Consider the following 23,685-nt stretch of genomic DNA (forward strand, 5'->3'; position numbering starts at 1 on the left):
CACTATATGTGTACTGTACATGTGCAAACCAAATGAAAAGCGGAGAGCACAGTAAGTGTGTGGCCTCCATAGTTCACATGACTTCATTCCATCTATCACGCAATGTGCTGTACTCCATAGACACTAATTGCCCATGATGATACATGAACTGTAGTTTTAAAGCCCACTGCCCTACCCTCTCACTTCCAATCACTCAGAGATACCAATTTAATTATTTAAACGTGAGAATTTTAATTATGGTTTAGAAGACTGAGCTGAAAAATATACCATACTAAAGTAAACCTTTCATCCTCTGCTTTCATCTTTTTCTCTGCTCCTCTAGAGGTGTAGCACAAAATTCTGGGCCCTATACATAAGCAGTCTCTGTGGGCCCCCTTCCTCTCTTGATCCATGTCCCTCACGCATCATTCCAGGCTTTTCGAGGGCCCTCCCCCCATTCAGTCCCACTTTTGCCCCCACTACGTTACCCCTGCACATCACTATGCATTAACTCACCTTCATGGCTGGGAAGAAAATGTAAAAGATATTTAAATAACTGTTTTACCTAAGCAGGAAATTTTCTTCAAACGAGAATTTTCTAAGTGTCAGTTTTCAGGTGAGCACTTCTCTGCTTGTGTTTCTCAGAATCTTCTCTAGCTAGGAGAGGCATTTCTATGATCAGTGTAAAACACCATTTGGAAGGGCCGTTGCCATAAAACAAGCACTGAGGAACATGGCTGGCCTTGACAGCATAGTAAAACAGCAGGAAGTACAGATCTGGTGTCAAATCCTGCTCTCCCCCATGAAACTTAAAGGTTCCCTCCACTGTCCCTTCATATAACCTTGGGTACACAGTTTCCCTACAAGAAATAGTTATCTTGGTGTCATTGTTCAATATTCATGGATGAAAAAGTACTGTACTTGTGGGATACAATATACAGTAAACATTTAATACAACACAGCCCACATGTATGAGACTGTACCCATGAGGCCAGAAGGAGACATTTTCTCTCCAGTTGCTAAATCAGATAGCATATTTCCCATATTTTCCCAATAGAAAAGCAGTGGTGTTCAGAGACACCGGTATTCCCATGTCTGCAATGTGCATGATGAACAAAGACATACGGATATGACTGACATTTTACTGCTGATTTGTCCTGTTTATATAAGCAGGTGCAGCTTTTAGTGTGTGTTGCAATGGGCACCGATGGACACATATTCAATAAATGAAATGCGGTATTTTCCTGGACTCTGTGTTCTGTCTGTGCTTCGCACAAGGCAGATTCTCCGGGAAAATCAAGTCTGAGCTAATCCATCATTCAAACCAAGTCAAAGGGGCTGTGTGGCTGCCATGACAACAGAAGTAAACCTGCACTCAATAAAAAAGTAAGCAGGGCGCCACAATGGAAAAGGCTGAACACTTCCCTCTTTTCATTGTAGCCACATTCTCCCTCCCCACACCTATGTCACCTTCTCTTTTAAGGCTATTTGTGCTCCCACAATAGGATTAGAGTTCATTAAGAGGGGGACATATCTGGCGCGATTCTAACACTTTTCCCTGCATAATACCTGGCTTATATAATTCAATTATTTTAGGTTCTATTTATGTAAGACAGGTTACTAGCCTGGCCGTGCATGGTATTTCAGCACAATGACCTTCAGGACTGTGTGGCGTCTCCTTGCCTTATCACCAGATTACATACATCTAATAGTGAAAACCTCGATAAAACAAATATAGAATATTAAACTGGGGAGCGTACTCTTTATTTATTATCAGTGCGTCACTGCAGGCACATCTACAAGTTTGTAATTGAGGTTCATGCCACACCACTTACTTTTAATCTCCCCTCTGAGCCTCTATTTCATTCAGCTGGTCCTGATAATTATGCCATGCGTCTGCTCAGGACATTGTTACTGAGACTGCATTCCAGGGCTTGTGGCCGGTCTAATAGCCGGTGCACCAGTCACTGAATGATTGTTTCGGGCAAACGCGTTTCTGGCAGGCCATCAAAAGGATTCTTTGTGCTTTATGCACACCCTGCATTCTTTCAGTCTGAGGCCCAGTCACATTTACCAGCAGCGGTGTTCAGTCACACAGCCAGTCGCTGGTGGAATCCATCCTGGCAACGGCCTCTGTAACCTTCCGAAGCCAATGAGCACACAACAATGAAACCACAAAACGTACGTCATTTGTTTTGTTTTGTTATGTTTTTTTGAACTTTCTAAAATGACCAGTTCTAAAAGTAAATGTAAAATACAATAAAACTTGCAATACTAAAAAAGAAAGAAATATTCATCACCATTGCCACATCAAAGTACATCAGAGATGTAAACCGCCAAAAAAACTATATGTGTAGTTGCATGCTGTTTTGTAAATCCAGTAATTTAATGTGGATGACAATATAATTCCTACTAATAAAAAAGAATTGTAAAAATGACTCAAAGCTATAATGAAGTAGAAATATGCATTAGCCCACTGTATATCATAATAAGCAAATGTGGACTTATCATTATGGAGGTGATGGAAATATAATAACTGACCCCCACACACCCAGAAAGTGCATGTGCACAAAAAAGTACAATAACTATTATTTCCAGCAGGTGGCGATAAAACCCAACTGATCTGAAATACCAACTCCGATTAAGTGGATAGTCTGAGTTAATCAAGTAGCAGGGAGCCAGGTGTTGCAATGTAGGAGAGAACACTCCATATTCACTTCCCTCAACCTAAATACAACCTGACGGCATGTGTCAATGAAATTATCCAGTCACCAGAGAAGGCCAAATCGATGTCAATTTTTCTCATTAACTCTGTTAGTAGAAGAAATCAGTGGGGAAAAACTGAAAAATTGCTAAGACAATCTTTTGGAATATCATCAAAGCAAGTGCAGCCAAAATACAAGAACATAGCGCCATTCTCTCTCAGGTAAATGAAATGCTGTCCATTTCGTGTTCAGAAGTGCTCTTTGTGACAGGTACATGTGCTAAGAGGATGTAATAAAACACCCACATTTTCTTTCCTTTGCTTTTTATCCCCAATAGGCTAACATAGTTGAGAGCTGTTAGTGTCAAACTTGGTCAAGTTTCCATTTTGGTTCACTTCAGTCCTCTTGACCCTTTCATGTGTCGCCAGCAGGTGTTGGCTAAGTTGTCATCCTGTTACACCTGCTCTGACTGGAGCCATAATTGGGGACACTCAGAGCAGTATGGTTACTGCTAAGTCCCAGACAGATTGCCGCTTTGTTTATTTTTACCCACAAGAAGAATGCTTCAATGATGTATGTGTTGAGTGTGAAAGTTAGGCCAATTCTGCTCTTTACGGTGACAAAGCCAGCATAAAGCATGCCAGAAAGATATTTTACAGCAGAATATAAATGTCATGTGCCACAATAAATAAATAACACATTGTCCTTGTTCACAAAAGGTTCAGATTAAGAAGCTTATCTGAGTCAATTTTCTATTGTGATATGCAAAGTGAATAGTAGCCTGTTTAAAACTGGTGCATGGTGCTCCATGGCAACGCACAATTGGTGATTAGGGCATGGGAGGGTTCAAACAGTAAGGAACCCATGTTCATGCCGAGTATCGAGTCTTTATTCTCAGCTTTTCATTGCATTTGGAGTCTGTTATTGGCATTTATCAACATGAGGCCCAGAGTTGTGCCATTGAAAATCAAGGAAGCCAGACAGACAGAAACCTTAGGCTTACCAAAATCAAGTGTTAGGAACATCATTGAGAAGAAAGAGAGCACTGTTGAGCTCAATAATTGCTCAAGGCCTCGTAGGCCTAGGAAGATGACTACAGTTGATGACTGAAGAATTCTCTCCAAAAACACCGGTCCAACAGATCAGAAACACTCTTCAGGAGGCATGTGGATGTATCAGTGACTACTGCCCACAGAAGACTTCACAAACAGAACTACAGAGGCTACACTACAAGATGCAAACCACAAAAACACAAAAACAGGATGTCCAGGTTACAGTTTGTTAAGAATTACCTAAAAGTGTTAATTCTAAAAGTGTACTCTCTCTTTTCTGCACCCTACTACCACTTTAATCAACTAACAAGCTACAGCTGTGTTCTCCCAAAAAAAATCATTTTTTGCCAAAAGTGTCAATGATGTTATGTTAGAACCTTTTGCCTTCAAAAGTGATTAACATTCAAACAAGCAATTAGACAAACACACCTATATATGAGAGGGTGGCCCAGTGGTGCAGAGGGAATCCCAGCCGGGGCCTATTTGTGTGGATCCACAGTCCAAAGACATGCAGATAAGGCGAGACTCTATATTGCCCCCAGGTATGAGTGTGTGAGTGAATGGTGTGTGTGCCCTGCGATGGACTGGCAACCTGTCCAGGGTAAATTCCTGCCTCTCTCCCCATGCATGCTGGTGTAGGCTCCAGCACCCCCTGCAAACCTGACCAGGATAAACGGGTTAGATAATGCATGCATGGATGAATGATCCATCCATCCATTGTGAATGAACAAATTGACCAATAGTCTTGTCCACACAAAAGGCTCCTGTGTTATTTAATCAACAGCCTACAACATCTGGTCAGACACAAAGAGAGAGTCTGTGCATATTAGCAGGGAGATGCAGTAAACACTGATAAAAGCATTAGGCTGAAACCTTTGCCGCACTGGGTGTACAGTATTTTTCCTTTTATGTAGTGTCACAGTAAGTCTAATAATAAGGCCTGAAAAGATAAAAAAAGTACTGATATATCTCACTTCACCTGGTTTGTGGACTTGTAAACCTTATTGCCTTCAACCCACTGGGGATGTGCAAGCCAGTGCATTCCTAGTGTCGGTCCCAAGCCCAGATAAATGGGGAGGGTTGCGTCAGGAAGGGCATCCGGCATAAAAACATATGCCAAATCAAATATGCGGATCTGATCCGCTGTGGCGAAACGGGAACAGCCAAAAGAAGAAGAAGAATAAACCTGATTGCCTTCAGAGGAGGTTGGATCTCTATCTCCTTCCCTGAGGGTCTTCATAAGGACATGTTTTATAGAATGAATTTGCTTTGTGGCTTATGAAGAACAGGGGAGCTGGATGAGTCCCTCTTATGTGCCTGTCTCTGCTGGCTTTGTTAGCTTTGTTAAGGGAAACAGTGGCCTGCCAGTCACAGCTCTGAATGGATTTCAAACCTCTCAAGAAGCAGAGAGCAAACAGTTCTGAGGACTGACAAGCATTAAATAAAGATTCTCTGACACTCAAGAGCCTCGCCAGCTACAGCAATGATGTTCTGTTTTCTCAAAGGAGGAGTGCTTGCATGATCTGTGGAGTATGTAGAGTGGGCAATATATCATTAACCTGAATGTTATGAACACTGAATCTTTAAAACTGGTCTGTCAGTGAAGATGTTCTTGATGATCTGCACTTAGTTATTGCTGTGGAGTATTTAACAGGGCACATCACAGGAAAACAATTCAAACAGCGTACCGTCACAATGCACAATCGGGAGCACAATACAAAAAATGAAAATGCACAAAGGTAGTAATACACTAAAAACAGCACAAAAATAGAGAATAACAGAATTATAAACCATTGTCAACCAAGAATGAGCATTTAAGTACATGGGTATTTCCATTTAAGATTCAAATAAATTTTGCTGCTTGAGGGACCTAGAGCTTTTAATGCATGGAAAAAGTTAATAATCATTTTTAGGCATGTAATTTAAAAAAAAAGAAATATGTTAAAAACATCAGGTGTGTCCTTTTGTTTATAAAAAACAATAATTTAAAAAAATTGTGGGTTTTGTTTTTCCAGTTCCAGCACGTTGACACCAGGGTTTATGAAAGTCAGTTTTGTCAATGATAATTGATCAGTGTCCTTTTAGTTTAGAAATGAACAACTATAACACCTCCCTAGGGAATGCACTGAAACTACTTTGAGCAGAGATTATATCAATTAATGTACTTTTATTTTCTTTTGGTACAAATATCATCAATCCACAATGCTTGGAGTGCTTGGCCTGATTTTGTTGTAAGTGTCACATCCTCTGCAGATGAGAAATTGTAATTATGTGTAACACATGCATAGGATGAATATGTCTAATTGGCCCAAGGGTCTTTTTCTTTCAGTAGTATAACATGATGTTACAGAGATGGCCAATGGGCCATTGGAAAGCGACCTAAAATGGCTTTCATTTAGTCAGTAATAGATATAAAAGTGAAGACAAAGTGAACACAAAGGGCTATGTATGCCTGCAGTGACTAATTTCACATTCAGAAAGGTTTTAGCCTCAGTGCACAGTGCATTCTTTCAACAGACTGCTTAGAGGTTGTGTCTGTACTACAGGTGCTGGAAATGGAGGTCTGTAACTTTAATTAACCTCAGACAGCACCATCCCATCACAATTGTTATTGTTGGTGATTCTGTCTTGGCTAGAACAAAATGGGTTGGACTCCCAGAAAAAAAACCTCCACCAATCCAAAACTAGCTTACTTTGTGTTTGCTGGTGTTTTAAATTTGGATGAAACAGTATTTTGCAGCCTTGATTTTTCCTCAGAGTCTGTGCAGCTGCTTTTAGTTTCTTTATGCTCAACCTCATGCTGGAACGTCATTAGAGGGCTTCTTGTCACAGCATAGTGAGGACATGAAATCCACTTTATTATGCTCTTATGTCAACTTCATTCAAAATGTCTTTTATCAAGACATTTGTCCAGTCATTTATATTGGGAATTATAAAGCCCCATTGTGCTAGCAACAGGCATTAGACAAATTTAATATAAGCATTGGTGTGCAGTGCACATTAATGGGATTCATATCATAGAGTACGTGCTGTTCTACCTACAAAATGAACTATTATTGAAGGAGGTAATATAATGCTTCAGATTGAAGACAACAAGAGCATCTTCCTGAGCATTTATTGTATATACTGTATATATAGGGAAAAAATGTGATTTAGCTGGATTGTGAGTGTATGTGTATATGTGGGGGGGGGGGGGGGGGGGGGGGGGCTGACTTTGTAGAGTACACCCATCTGTTAGCGGCGTTTATGCGTTTTCCTTGGTGTGGTTGCCATGGTGAACATTCACAAGGGCAGAGGGAAGTACTTGCTCTGCAGTGCCCTCTTCACTGTGTCAAACATTTCCCTCCCTCTTTCTCCCTCGCTATCTCTCTCTCTGCAGGGCATCACTCTCATTCCATCTGTGGCAGATTTACATCTGGAGACACAGTTTTGTTTAGAGTGGGTATAAAAATGGAGTCCACTAAAATCTGTTGAATTAAACGTCCTTCAACGCTTATAGTTTTTCTGAAATTAATGAATGCCTTCTTAGCTTGTTATGAATGTATTTGTACATCTGTCTGCTATGAACATAATAGAAGAGTTTGCATGTCTTTGGTTAAAACGTGAAAAAATAGTGATTATTTGAGACATGAAGACAATAGGCACACATTGAAAGTCATACTGGTAAATCCACAGCTAATCTCCTCGCCTTTTCTTCTAACAAACTTAGCTTTGGTACCCTAGGTCTCATAATTTAATGTTACAGAATCAAAAGGGACAACTAATAATGATAATGAAAAGTGACCATTCTTGAGCTTGTAAGTACGGTACATTACAAAAACTACAGTGCAATAGCTGAATGTGCCCTCTATAGAGATTGTTAAGAGCAATTATCATTGTCACCGAGTAATTCAGATAGTGCAGACTGTATGGTTAAGTAATTCACTGTGGCACAAAAAAATGTATTGTTCCAGTTAACAGTCTAGGAATCAGCATTTTGAAAAGTAAAGTGACAATATCCATATGAAGCGGCATTCAGTATACACAAATTTTACATATCAAGAGGCATCCTGATGGATAAGCTGAAAACTGTGTATTTCAAGGGAAGACTTGCACTGTGTACTTGGTGAACTCAATAGAGCGAGGTAGAAAAAAAACATTTACTTGAATAAAGGCAGGTAATATACCATTTAAACGGTCCTCAGAAGAACAGAGCTGATATTTTCATGTGTATGAAACAGAAGCAGTGATGCATTTCATAATATGGAATGCATTTTGATGATAAATAACAAGTTAAGAGCTTATTTATCATCTGCCTGCCAATGGCCAGAAGCCCAGCTACCTGACTTTCTCTGGCCTGATGACTGAACCCAAAAGTAGGGCTGGGCTTGGTTCCACTCGGAGGGGAGTCATTTACTCATAAAAGTGGTATTCACGGGCCAGCAAGGGGCAGTTGTGCTGCTGAAAGATGCAGAAAACCAGATACCAGTAGGGTAAGCCTACAGCCTGGAGCCTCCTGGCTGAATCCCGTTGTCTGGACTCAAAGGTGCATTCCCATCCATGAGGGCTTAGTGTCCCATTGTAAAATTGGCTTTTTTGCCAGTGCTCTTGCGTAGATTTTTTGTGCCTACCATCTACCTTCTTGCTCCCCTGGTCCCAATTCACCTCCTAATCACTCCCCCTCTGTTCTGAGTAACACTTAAATGGGCTTTCTGAAGTTTTCAAAGGTACCTATGGCTTCAATTGATGTTTTGGGCTCAAACTATGGTTAGGATTAGGGTTAGGGTTTGGAAAACGGTAAGTCTGAGGGTTAAAGTGAGTTCACGACTGTGTTCAGCAGCTTGAAGAACAGTTAGTACATGGGTTTGTTAATGATTTTGAAAGAGCCAAATATTTTCTATAGTAGCATGTGTACCTATGGCCTTTGAAAAATGTATAATACATGCACGTTTTTTCAGTGAAAACTTTTCTTTATAATTTTTTTAAATGACCTTAATTATAAGTGTTATTTACATGTATGTAAGCGCCACTCACAAATCAGGGCAGGCATTGAGATGATAGGTGTATAAAATGCAGCAGGTGTTTGACACACTTTTGGTGTGCTCCAGCGACCCAGATCAAAATTCACAAATAATAAATTATTATCAATAATAAATCATCACCACTTAAAAGAATATCACTTAATAGTTAAGCACAGTGAGCTACTATGAACCACCATATTTGCATTACAAATAATGATTACTGTAATTTAGATGTGTTTAATCAACAGTACAGTTTAATCAACAAATTAGCATAATTTGAGACAACACTTGTTCGCAAATAAGACAGCAATTATAGACCATGTGACCATGATAATCGTCTTTTGTCAAGGTATGACATTACAGTCAAATTGCATTTGATCGTAGTTAGCTCTGCCATGCTTTAATGACTCTGGTAATGGCATTAAACAAAACAATGCCTGCTGGGTCAGCATTCTTAAGCCTAATCTTTAATTTCTTCAATATTGAGGTAGTGTCAGAAGGCCAAACAGCCACTATCCCTTGCTGAAATTTGGCTTGCTCAGTTGGACAACCCTTGCACAAAATGGCCACTCCTATGAACTCGCAAAATGAGTGCTAGTGTGTAGGCGGCGATAATAATGAACTTTGTTCGATATTTTTTAATGCATCGTGGGTATGTGTTAAGTCCAAATTCGGTGGACGGTACTGCCCATACTACTTGAAGGTGGTTATATAAGGGTAAATTCTGAACTCACTTTGAGAAACCAAAAATCTTTGGTTTGTCCCAAAAAATTTCAACAAACTAACCGGGCTAACTCAGGTAGTCACGTATGTGAAACGGACCTATGTTGCTAGCGATAACACAGAATATCAAACTATAGTAGCTATCACCTGATAGCCCCAGCTGACTACTTACCTGCTGCCACGCAACTCTTCTCCCTCAAATCTTTAGTTTTTTTAATTTTTTGGTTGTACAGCTCAGGAAACTGAGACACATTTTGAATCAGCTGTTCTTCCAAGTTCACACATGCCTGCTTCATACAAAGCTGTGATTGGACAGTCTCTGCGACAGGTCAGCTTCAAACAAGGTCAAAGCTCTAACGATTTGAACTTTGAGGGTCACGTTCATTTTGAGCCATGCCCTTTGCCCGGTGTATTGTTGCTGTCAAGTCGGGCATCAGTGCTCCCTCCATTGGAATTTCATGGTCGACACCATTGAGCGTTTTGATCATATGCAAGCAAATAAAGGATGTTTCAATCCCACTGCTGCACATGCGATATTGATTAATTTAATAAATTGATGTTTAAAACACTTCATCTGTGATTTTGGCCTCTTCTCTCAGTTTTCTGCGATGATAAACATCTTTGCCGTGACTGCTCCATTAGCCAATATTTTCCTTGACAAATATGCCCAGCCTTATTCATGCTGTTATTTTATGACACTGCATGAACCCGCGATAAAAACAACATTTCATTTCTTCTTACTCGCCCCCTCTTTGTGTAATTTTCCATTTAAAGGTCATTAAAATTGACTTATTTTAAAACTGTTCTTTAAAAGACTTCTTGGAAACACACGTCAGTGCTCCTCCTGGCAACTTACAGTGCCTACGTGCCTGGTTCAGGTGGCGGATGACTCGCCTCTTCGTCTCTTGTCATATAAATTTGAGCAAGGCACTATTTCTCACAACGTGTCACGTATTGGTGATGTCAGATGTCTTGTCCTATTTCACCCTTTGTATATCTGCTGTTAAAAGTATTGATATCAGAATAAGGCTATCTTACAACAGACACTATTGGCAATAAATTCATGGAAGATGTCATTTAAATGAATGTTTTTAGTAGTAGTAGTATTAGTATTAGTATTTCTGGTCAGCTATATTTCTTGTCTCCCCATCACTAGCTATGCTTTACCACAAATGTGAGCAGTCAGTGAACAGCTGAAGAATCCAATTGTCTGTGGAACAACTTGAAACACTTTGCCAAATTAATGTCTTTTTGAAATCCAATTGTCTGTGGAGCAAGTTGAAACACTTTGCCAAATTAATGTCTTTTTGGTGTGATCTCACAGCACTCTCTCTACTGGGGGTCATTAGTGATGTGTTCCACAAAACCCCCTTTTTTGTAGGCTCTGGGTAAAAACCATATTGCTGCTCTTGGGAGTCTCTATGTCTGATTTATGCTCATGCAACCTCTGCAGCCCTCATAACACCTCCCTCCTTTGACATTGCCCTTTGCAGAAGCAGTCACCTCCCTGCGGCCAACAGATTACTCGAGCACATTAATTCTGTCCATGTCCGAATCTCGGCTAGTGATAAAAACACTTGAACATCAATCCTCCCAGGTTGGCCTCTGGGTATTAAACCAGACCAAGGCCCCTGTCTATGAAAGCTTTCTCAGACAGTCATGGGCTAGCCATTGCCCAGGAGGCCAAAAGTTTTGCCCTGTGTATTTACTGCAAATGAATCCATGCATTACATGCATTACAACCTCAAAGCCAAGCTGTAGGCTTTAATTCAGTCTGAGATTGTTAAGTGTGTATTACAGGCATAATACAGAATTAATCTTACTGACAAGTATGAATCATATTTAAAGAGTTACTGAATGTTCAATGATAGCTGTGTGGAACGTTATGAAGTTAAGGAGGAAATAAAGCCAATATGTGACTGTGAAGCATTTGTAATCAAGCTGCAATGGTTTACACTGATTCAAATGAGTGAAATCATGCATAAGGCCATTCCTTGAAGCCTGTTCACTGGATAATGTGTGCTGTGGTCTGACTGCTGTGCAGTAAACCATTTGAAAGGTCAATTAAAGAGACAGCATGCAAACAATCTCCCTGCTGCACTGTAACTCAGCAGTGAGGAAAGCAGACTGGTTGACATATGTAAAGATACTGAAACAAACATTTATGCACACAATATTCTCTCTTGAATGACTATGACAGTGCATAAGAACCAGCTAATGCTGTCAAAAATGTGTACATTGGCTTGCAGTACTGTTCTAATTAATATAAAAATGTGCACATGTTGGTGTTGTCATGGAACTTCTAATTGCACATCTCTGTTATTTCAATTAAAGGACAGAGAAAGAAAACAACAGATGAAAATAAAAAATGAAGGCATCCTTGAATCCCCCTCCCAATTTCTTGGTTTGTTTATTTCATCACAAACATGCTTTTAGTATTAATTGCCCTTGTCTGGAATGCTGAATATTACCAATGAGTTCCCTTTCTGCACGTCACCCTCTATATAACACAAAGCATGCATGGCCTGATCTCACCAAATGTGGCTGAGCAGGTCAAAAGCAGCACAATCTCACCTGAGGTCTGTTTACTACTGTGGTATACTTTTTTTGAAGCAAAACTATAGCATATCTCCAGTTCATGAATATTAATGAAAGTGTTTTGTGCCATTCTTTTATACCATCATTTCACTGCTTGGAAGATAATGGCTGTCTGAATGAGAAATTGTAGATTGTGTGTTAATGGTGTCCTGATGGCTTCTCACTTTTCATAAAGCTGTGTGACAAAATTGAAGAGACAGGCATATTTGTGCCTACTAAAAAATCAGTGCCTATTCCACATGGAGCCCTGTTGCCTTCATTCAGCTTTTCTCACAGAAATGAAAGGCAAGATATGATGTGGTGAATACATTAGCCATGTGTCAGGTGCAAAGCTACAATCTGCCTCCTCCATGAAATACATTATGTCAAAACAATGAGACACAGATGTGCAGAAGAGAAAGCAAATGACCCCTACTTTTCATGGTGGATTTCCTCAGGTCAAGGATTGTTTTTGGACTGAGAATTTATCTGAATGTGAACATGCATTATGTTACATTTATTTGGCAGATGTTTTTATTTAAAGCAACGTACAAACTGCATACCAAAGGTCATTGGAACAACTACAAAACACAGGCCCGATAAGATACAATACTCATTTTGTACAGTTATTCATAACCAAGAACACATAAAGTCCAGTTCACACTGTGAACATTACTCTGACCTAACCTATGCTAAGTCTAACTAGGGGGGAGTACAAGCTACATCAGGATGATAACACAAAGTACAATAAGTGCTGGAATGGAGGTACATGTAACATGAGTGGCATGAAAGAGGGGAATTTAAGTGAAATGATCCGCAGAATGGTGATAGTTAGTTAGTCCAAGTATAGACTGAAGAGATGCGTCTTCAAACCACGGCGGAAGATGGGCAATGAGGGAGTGGTTTGTAGAGGGACATTAGTGTATGCACTTCTACCATCTAACAGAAAAATAGGGAATGGAACATACATGGCAGACATTTGGCTGAGGACTTGTGGACTTATTTGATGTTTAAGTGGTGCCTCGTATATCTGAGAGACAAAGAGAACTCCTCTCGTTCAGATAGATGGTCTCAGATTGGAGAAATGTGAAAAAAAGAACAGAAAAATGAAGAGTGGATATAAGATGGTGAAGAAAAGCTATCACGCCTGTGCACCAATCAACACATGTAGATACGTGAAACCTGCCAAACACAAATTGATCACCTGTGGAAAGACGAGGAGAGATGAATGTGAATCGATCGGTGGTTTTCCCATTCTTTCTCCAGGGAAAGCACTGAGAACAGTAAAGAATGCCCTGTGGAGAGATGCTCATGTCTTCAGACAGTGGAAAGCTAAAGCCCATTACTGCAAAATCGCATCATAAGGGCATAAGCAGGTGGACATCAAGAATCCTGCACTCTAACAGAAGAGCCAAACCATCTTGTATGCTTGAGGATGTAGTATCAGAGGGACTGAGGAAGGCATGCAAAACAAAACAAAGTGAAGAAGCTGTAATCATCAGTGTACACCACCAGACCAAACCTTTGCGAGGCTATGCATGAAAGGGGGAGATTTTAATGAGCATCCACGTCCTTCGTCATTATGGTGCACTTCAAGCCAACAGTGGTTTTATGTCTGAAACAACCAAATGAGCACAAACAACCAACACACGATGGCCTACACCCAGTTGTAAGGTCCTTCAGGGGTTGAACCACAGCGGATGGATACTTTTGGATTCTTGACGTCATACGGGTGCATTTGCACAAGCTCTGGGGATCAGTCTCACCTCCCCTCTCCACTCTTCTGAGTTACAGCTGTCAGCTTGGTGACACATGGTTCTCCGAGGACCCTCATATCACTTATCAAGACAAGCCAAAATTTTCAGTGGTTGTTCATGTCTTCCTCTTGTCTGAAGGGTATGCTGGAGCAGACAGCCTGCCAGCTTAGACCTGGTAAACTGACTGCTCCACTGCACATGCTGTCTGCTAATTAACATCAGAGTGGGTATTTTGGGTAGTCATTAGACTTCTCCTTCAGGAATGACTGTTTGTAATTAGAAGAACAGTTCTCTTTATAGCTCACAAGATTATTCCCTTCTGACTGTCATTTGGCTTTGAAGGTGTAGGTTGCAAGAAGACGTCCCAGATCTATGCAGCTAGGGAGGTATAAAGTTACTTTTTGGAATAGTTGAATAGCCAATTATTAAGCTGCATATCTAAAACACAAGCCAACTCAAGAAGAACAACTCTATAGTACCAGCCCGTTAGAGCAACACACTGAGCCACATTAAAGCCTGAAGAGGATGCCCTTCACCAAATTCAACTGATTTAGTTTGTTAGCTGCACTAGGCATGCAGTCCCGGCATCATGTGTTCAGAACTGATTTACTGTGTTCCTTTAGTCCTGAGGCTCAATTTCCATGACCTACATCCACTGCTTCTACTTTTTTCTATTAGAATTATTAATAAGTATTAGATGAAGGGAGATGGTGCTTGTCACAGAAAAAAACGTTTGTTTTGTCTTGCAAAAAAATGGGTGCCAATCCACATAAAATTTTTTTTAGAAAAAAAGAGGGTTTAAACAGCAACTCCCTTTAAAAACATTTATTGAACCGCAAGACACTAACTTGTTTCATATAAACACTTAGCTTCATATAAACACACAAATAAATACTGTACATGCAATAAATAAAGCACATACTGTACTTTTTTATTATGTCACTAGTGGGAGACATGTTGATAGTGTACATATGCAGACCTGGATATAAAAATTATTCTAAATAATGCCTTTTCTCCTCAATTACAGGGCCCAAAGTAGGTCTATGGTGGGCCACATCTGGCAGTCAGCCCATCAGCTGATTAGTCCTGCTCTACACAAAACAACAGGAGATATAGCTTTCATAGCTTGTAGTGGTTACCTGATTTAAACCTACCCTATGTCTTGCAGGAAGAAGCCAGATGTGCATCATTGCTCTAGGCAACAATTCATAGATCACCGATTGAAAACATCTGAGAAAAAAATGCAATGAGAACAATGATCCAGAGACCATAAAACAATCACACCTCCAAAATCAGCTTTAGCAGTAACAATACAATGAAATCTAAACTATTAGAGAATTAGTGTGCACATAGAAACTTAGCACTTCTGCAAATGTTTGAGAACTTTACAGTAATTGCATAGAGAATGAAAAGCCCAAATGCCTGCTCGTTAAATGTACACTGAAGCGCCTTTTCCATTTCACAGTCAGAAAAAACACTTGCCCTTTCTTGAATTACCCAGTGCATATGTGATTATGACAGCAGAAGGCCTTTCATTAAGTAAATTGTAAAGACGACATATGAAGCTCCACTGCGGTAACTCAGCGTGTGTAATAAACTGGGCACTGTTAAACTGCGTGAGCGATTACACCCAACATTTCCCGCACACTGACGCGCTTGACCCCCAAATTTATTTCCCTTTTTGATTTAGAACCGGTCGTCTGGAAACATGTCTGCAAAAATTTATTCTAACCTTTCAGTGCTGACAGCACTCATGTGGTGTCTGGGAGAGAGAGAAAGGCATACGAGTAGAATCCTAATATGCCGGGACATTAATTGTAGCGTAAATATCTTTCTGTGATGCAGGGCAGCAGTACATTTAGAATGCTGCGTCATTGCACGCTGATAAGGTCATCCGATTGCATCGCATTTCTATTCATTTGGTAGTAGCACACTCCTCCCCGCCCACTAAGAATGGTAGGAGAACTGATTTGTATTGTGTTGGGTAAAAAAACGTAGACGTCAGAAATGCTTTGCATTTCATGATTTTGTTCAGACCTCCAAACATGTCTAGTGTTTCAGCTACTGTCAATGTTATTTTAGTCTGTCTGTGATCTGCATTACCTGTAATCATAAAAATCTATAAATGTGCTACAAATATATAATCATGTATATTTGATATATTTAAATAATGTATAGATGTATCATATGCATGATATAGTATATACTGTACATACATTATAAAATTCCATATTTACAAATGTGTCTTCAAAGTAAATAGATTGTTTTATTGTATGCCAGAGTCCAGCTCATATTTCACAGTTTTTAATTCTTTCAGGTAGACTTTGCAGTGTTATTGTTCAAAAGATGTATATACACTATGTATTTCCTTAAATAAAAACATGGTCAAGGTTAAGCTTCCTAAATGTCATAACAACAAGCACACATGTTAACTTGGATGTGCATTACTATTATATGTAATGCACATTAGCAATAGTGTAAGTAGTTTTCAATGGTTGAAATGTGGGAATTTAATGTGTATCCTTTAGCAATTTTTGCTTCTTTGACTTCATTGACTTAAAAGTTAAGTTTAACTGTGAAAATTTTGCATTGGCCATAGGTGTAAAAAAGGATTATGTATAAAAGACAGCATATCGTAAATAGGACAGCATTTCTGGCAGCCACAAAAAACTTTTATTTCAGAGCCATTATTTTGCAACAAAAACACCATGTCTGAACAAGAAAAACAATGCATTTGAGTTTTGGTATATGGGATATGCCAATCCACACATATATAAACATTTTTTTATTATTCTACAATATTATTTTATTCTGGGATTCTAAGATATCATTTCAGTTTATGGAAGCTGGCCAGGCCATTAATAACTGAGTGATGACTTCCTGTGATGCACGTTTGTAGTATGGCACAGACATACCATTGCAGTTATTCAGAATACACCAAAATGGATCCTTCCAAACATGAATACATATTCGAAAAAGAGATGCACTGACAACCCTTGCATGGTTTATCTAAAAGGGGAGTTTGAATTATTCACAGTAATGTGCTTTATAATTTAAAAGTACACATTCTAGATCCCACATACTTCATTTATTAAGAACAAAATCATAACAAATTATTTAAAGGTGTTTTGCTGACTGCCCTATATTACATGATCCAATTATTAGCAAAATAATAATTAATTAATTAATAATAAATAATAATTAAAAGTAGCAAATAAAAAAGAAAATAACATCGTAGTCAAAGTGTAGTACAGTAAACTGCCGAAGTAAAATAGCTTTCTTCCTCTTTCCTGAGGTAGTGATATTACATCTAAGTATGAAATTTACTGTTTAATTATTTCATAAAGAGAATTTGCACTAGCTTAGCCTGGTATTATCATTGCAATTCATGGCTATTAAAAGTGGTCGTGATATCAGTGCATTTTGCATATATCTACAAAGCTGTCTCTCATACTGACTCCATTTTAATAGAATTCATTCAGCCATCATACCTCTAGTGGTAAACCACACAGGCTGTTATACATTTGAAGTTAAACTTTTTGCTTGCAGCTACATCGTGTAAGCAGGGCAAAGGTACCCAGACTAACCTCCTTTCTGAAGAATGCCAGGTTATCTTCAGAGATAAATTATATCTATGGATATTCTCATTTTAGGTCAATTCTGTGGCCCACTTTAGACGTCAGGATGATAATTGCACAGGCTAAATCTAACAAGACCCCATTTCCCTGTTGTCTCCATGCATGGGTGGAATTAATGCAGCAGTGCTAAAGCCAGATGCCGTGATAAGTGGTAAAATTGAGGAAGGGATTGCATGCTCCTTTCTCCCTTTCCTGTTCTTGCATTCCTATGACAAATTAAAGCGTAGAACAATAATCTGAACAAGCAAATAATAAGCAGCTCTGAATGTTATGATAAAATACTGGCACACAGAATCCCTGAGATGCATGAAAGAGGCCTTCAACTGAGAATGCAGACAGTTAAGTTTGCCTATTGACTTAAGCTGACAGTATCTTTCAAGCTGAAAACATGATAGAAACACATGCATATAGTATACAAAATACGCACGTAAGTAAAACAACATGATATAAGGCTAACAACTACCTAAAGTGATGTAATCCTGACCATTGCATTGTATGATAAAAAGAACCAACTGTTTTAATTTTGGTAGGAAACATTTATTTCAGTATACAGACAGGCATAATTTCACCCTGTCAACCCTGTCAGATGTGTACAGTATGTTAAATCCAACTGTCTTGAAACACAAGGCTATTGTTCTCCTGGTGATTAGTCAATCAGCAATCATAGAGCATTGCAAACACACACACACACACACACACACACACACGTAGACACAGAGAAGTAAATATTGTACAGATAATTACAAAAAAATAATATTATATGACATGTACACAAGTACCGTACTTACATGGATCGCTTCTATTACATGCATCCCATCATCTGAAAACTGTATGTCCAATTTATTTTCTGTGATTACTGTCTTGACAATGGTTTGATAAATAATGTATTCTGGTACAGTAACAAATATAAACTTACAGCGGTACAAAGATATGAAGTGAGCTGTTTTAGTGAGTATAAATTAAGGAATCAGCCAATTCCAAATAAAGATATATTTTTTAAAAATGCAGAAATGACAACTTTTTAAACTAATCATAGACTTAAAATCAAGGCATTGTATGAAAAGAAAACTTGTGTTTTGTGTGTTATCTTCTACAATCAAACAAAAAATAAGCTAATTAATATTTTGTTTCCTGTGAATTCACACAAATGCAACATCTTAAAAGACGACTAAGTTTTACATCATAAAATGCTGCTCTAAAACTGTTAAAATTACAACTTAAAAAAATGGGCAATGTAAATTATTAAACATTACAGGACAGCGTCTGACATACAGATGATGTGACATTCAGCTAATTAAGCACAGGCCTACATTATAAAATAACTGTGGACCTTAATTGCATATAAATGGCTATACACACAAACTACATAAACAATGCAATTATATAACAACCATACAAACAAAGAAAAATGATTTCCCTTCCTAAAACCTTGCAAACAAACATTTATATCTTGTTTACTATTCAATAGTAAATTTGCTATATTTGCTGGTCATATAGCTAATGTTTGTATCAAATAACCATGCAATAAACTTGCACTATGTGCCTTAACTATCTGTGATTCTCACAGGAACACACATCTGTTTTGTGTAGCTAATGTTAACTTGGCTAGAAACGGAAGCACATGAACTCAGAATGTGGTATTTGCTTCTATGTATCCAATTATGTGAAAATTATTTAATACATTGCTTCTAATATCAAAGTTTTACAACAGCATTTGAAAACAAAAAGTAATCTTACTAATTTTAAGAATTAATTTGACATTGAATTTACTATGGTAAATCAAAAACATATTGTGTTTTTTGATTTCATTTAAACTTATCAAGTAAATGCATTATAAATTTATGCAAAGATAAACATTTTATATAAATTTTATAAAGAAATATCATGATGTATTGTGAACTTTAAAATGGCACAATCTATATACCCTTTTATAGATCTTAAAATCTATATAACAGATTTACTTAGGAATCCTATGGCCCCTTGAAAAGTTAGTGTAAACATTAAACCGTGCAACATTTGAAGACTATAAACTGGTCACATTTCACAAAGAGTACATTGTTTACCGCAATTCTATTCTATATATTTGTCTAACTGGACAAGAAGATTGAGCACTGTCAGTAATATTGTCCGGAGTGAATAGGTAAATAAAATGAATAAACTCTGAAATAAACACATCCTTAACAGTAATCTTGAGTTACAAGTTGTAATTAAATGCACAAATTTTCCTCCTGTTGAGATTTGATTCTAGAACACACACCACCACTTAACCCTGCTGTATGTACCCTACTGGACAACAAAATGCACATGGACTGAAGAGCATGACCAGCACATCTACTGCAGTAAGTGTGAGAACGCTCTAAGGCAGTGCTTTACAATGATTTTCAGCTTAGACCAGCTCAAATACAGTAACCCACACTGTGAGAAAAACATAATGTCCATAGTACAAATGTTGTACTCACAACTGCCACAGTAACAGATGAAAAATGGGAACAAGCAGTGCTACTATTTCACCAGCTTCTCAAGGTGAAAGTAATGTTTATGGAAGAAACTGATTTTGCTCAAATAAACCAAACAGCATGTAATGTGTTTCAATTACACATGCACCTTTCAAGGGTGTGGGGTGATGGGGTGGGTGGATGGATGGGGTTTAATTGTACTTTCTATATTTTTAAGGCCATCCACCATTCTGCAGCTTAATTATATAATATAATATATTCTTGAAAGAGACACGCTCACCAAATGTGTATGCACAAAATGGAAAGCTTAGGAGTAAGGATTGGGTACAATACTTCCATAAAGCTACAGAGGAGCCTAATGTTTTAACCACAAATTGATTCTTTTGGACCACTGACACATTTGTCTTTTTTCATGACAAAAATAGTTGAAGAGAATTTACTAGGGAAAAGCACAACGAGAAATAGGTGTCTACAAAACATTGCATTTTTCGTCTCTAAATGTTCATTATTTGTTTATTTTTTTCATTTGTTATTTTATTTTTCTTATTGCATGTAATTTGCCTAATTTAATTCCATAAGTTAAAAGCTTAATAAAAAGTAAATGGGGAAAAATACATTAATGCCAAATGGCTTTGCAGTGTTCATTCAAATTCCAAGCTGCTTATGGTTTATAAAAATAAAATGAATACATTTTAATTGAATTAATTTTAAATGTGCAGGAGCAGGTGAAGAGCTGCTTTGCATTGATAAAATTGTTTTTTCATTGAAATAAATAGTATACTAAAATAAGCACTTAAGGTCAATCATCAACACTATACTTTCTCATGACACAAGACTGTTCTCCAGTTTACAAGACAATTCGAGAGCCTAACAAAAATCCACCCTTCTAGAAACTGCTAAAGTATGCATGTTCAGCATTTGGTAAAGCTCTAATACAACAGCTTTTAAACACTATTGTTTCCATTTAAATATGTTATTTTATAGAGGCACATATTTAGAAACAAATTTGAATGAGATGGCTGTACAGCACTGATTAAATAAACATATTAATTGCAAAAAATATAGGCTTCTGTTATCATAAATGTCAAGGAATTAAACTTTCTGAAACAAAACAAGCAAACAAACAAATGGGCATGATGAGTGAAACTTGCACAAAATGGAGGCCTTACAGTAATGGAGACATACAGAGACAGCATCAAACTTTGAGAGAGGCAAATACATGAAAATGCCATTAAATTCATTTTATACACACATTATTTGCTATTAAGTCTATTTGCAGGGTGATCATATTGGTATCATATTACAAAAGTGAAAAAACAAATTTAGCAAATACACAGTGAACAGCTTTACAATTCTGAAATTTGTGCCTCCTTGTGATTCAAAAAATAAAGTCATGCACAATGCAACCTCTCATATATATAAAGCAATATTCATCTGAAAACAGTCACTGGAAAGGGATTAGCTTGTACGATACAGTGGACCTCTGGGTGGATGTGGAAATACCAACGTGAGCTATAATCATTTTTTCATTTTGCTGTTCTCTTGTAAACAAGGCCACAGGCTGAAGGATGGCTCATTCCTTTAAAGTTGGAGTTGGTGATGTCCCCTTGTAGAAGATGCTCCGGGTGCTATCTGGGCTGTTGCCCCGCTCCGGGATGAGGATGATGTTCCCTTTCCTCCGAAGGGTGGAGTCCCGGCTGGAGGTCACCGACATGGCTTCAGAGGCAGCCTCACTCCCCTCCACCGGCGTCACGCGGATTGTGGTGATGCCGTGGTGGTGGTGGTGCTCGCCGCTGGAATTTGGAGCGGAGCCATTCCCGTCCTTCACAGACTCCGAACTTTCAGAGTCTCTGTTGAGATCGTTGAGCTCACATGATTGGCGGAGGCTGCCCTTCTCCTGCGACTTCCACTTCCACGATCCACTGCCATCGGTGGAGGGGGGTGGCACCACTGGCCGGTTGTTCTCGGGGTGGGCTTCCACCCTCACGATGCCGGTGACCTCTGGCTCCGTCAAGCTTCTGTACCGTATGGCGCCCATGCAGCTGACTGTGCTGCCATCCGAGCTGTTCGGGCTAGTCTGAAGCATGCCCTGCTGCTTGGACATGGCAATGACCTGCATGATGCGTGGCTGACTGTTAGTTCTGCAGGCCCCGCTCTTCTCTGCCACCTTCAGCCATTTTGAGCGAGTGGAGCTGCCCTTGGGAGAGTTGTTGACGGTCTCCTGTGTCTCCTCCGGTATGTGGACCAGCTGAGAAGAGCCAGGGCGGGACGGAATGGAAACTCTGGTGCCCCCTGCGATACCACTGCTGGTGCTGGGTAACGGGGTGCTGCTGGTGGCCAACTTCATGTACTGGCTGGCAGGGCCCTGGTGCTCCCCGTTGACACCCACCCTGGAGGGCTCGGAGCTAGACCTCATTTCCATTGTCCTCGGTGGGGAGGGGGTGTCCTCTGTTTCCATCATCTGGAGGGACAACTTGCGGCTCTCGTTTTTGCTCTTCCACTGCGACAGCAGCTGCTTGGAGCGAGTAGAGTCCATGGAGGCATGGATGGTGGCATTGCGGCGGGTAACCTCGTCCAGAATTGGGGTGTGGACCCTGGGGAGAGTGTTGCTGAATGTAACCATGTTCTCCTTGCCCATGGGGCTCCTGGGGGTGATGACCTCCACGTCAGCACTGGCTCTCTTCAGGCTGGTGAGGGAGCTGGCCTCACGGTGGTTGCGGCTGAGGATGCTCTCTGAGTGTGAGGAGATGCCGTCGCTGCTGCTACCATTCTTAAGCTGCATGTGTCTGCTGGCATCCTGGCTGAGGTCTGTCAGGGATCTGAGAGGGTCCCGCAGCTGTGCCTGTTGGCCTGCTGCATCCTCGCCAGGTTGAAAATTGCCCACGGCATACAGGCCCTAGGGTATGAGCGAGACATGTCAACACAGCTCCTCCACAAGGCAAGCCTCATCTCATCTCCAGACCCTGACCACAGATTACATTTATTGTCCACTTCCATGGATATTATTAGGCCTCAAAAAACTTTTCTTAAACTATTCTTACTTTTGTTCTTAAAAATGTTCCTATGAATACCCAATATGGGATTCATGACATGTGCAGACCTTTGTTTTTGTGCATATCCCAGGTGCTGACTGTTTGTAAATTTTATGTGCAATCCTCTTCATGTGATTAGCATAAGGAAACAGCCATGATAAGAAATACAGATAAGAAAAAAATGATGTAATCATACATATATTTTGTGAATGAGGCTCACTATGTCTAAATTGGTTGCTGGTTTAAAGGTTAAAGAAAACAGTAGCATGTTCTGTGGCTCTCCGAGAGTTGGAGAGTCATTCTCTAGACAATTCTAATGAACGTAAAAGAAGAAATACATTGAACTCCATGTAAAGCAAGGGAGAAATGCCACAAGGAGCATAAGGCTATCCCCAAACAGCTTCTCCACAAGACAACTTAACACTCTTTTGAACTGAGAATGCTTTTCTGCATGTCAACCACAGAAGCTGTCCCTAGTGTTTCATATTACCATGCAAAATACGGTACAACTACATCTGAAACACTGGAAAAGAAAATGTGTCGTAAATTATGGAAATTTCTTGTCTATCATCATATTGTAGGGCCATTGTTTAAATCCTTACATTAAACAAAAAAGCCCCAGTGTCAGGGTATCAGCACCAAACAAAACAAAATAGCAGTGAGATTTAGAAGAAAAAGAGATAATTTATCATATATGCAATGGAGGTTAGTGATTTACCTTGTCCATGAGAAACAAACAAACAAGGCACACTCCAAAATGATTAAG

The 23,685-nt window shown here is 39.3% G+C and overlaps 1 protein-coding gene across 4 annotated transcripts in view; it reads right to left on the reverse strand.

The window, feature by feature from the left end:
• Positions 1-17,179: 17,179 nt before the first annotated feature.
• The window catches only part of LOC118225013 (phospholipid phosphatase-related protein type 4), a 31,030-nt gene continuing 24,524 nt past the window's right edge, over positions 17,180-23,685 (reverse strand). For all 4 annotated transcript variants that reach the window (XM_035412955.1, XM_035412956.1, XM_035412953.1 and 1 more), the window contains one exon: positions 17,180-22,783. In XM_035412955.1, the coding sequence (XP_035268846.1) occupies positions 21,461-22,783 (1,323 nt within the window). In that variant the 3' untranslated portion in view covers positions 17,180-21,460. The remainder of the gene's footprint in view (positions 22,784-23,685) is intronic.

Source organism: Anguilla anguilla, chromosome 4, assembly GCF_013347855.1.
Source record: "Anguilla anguilla isolate fAngAng1 chromosome 4, fAngAng1.pri, whole genome shotgun sequence".
Lineage (NCBI taxonomy): Eukaryota > Metazoa > Chordata > Actinopteri > Anguilliformes > Anguillidae > Anguilla > Anguilla anguilla.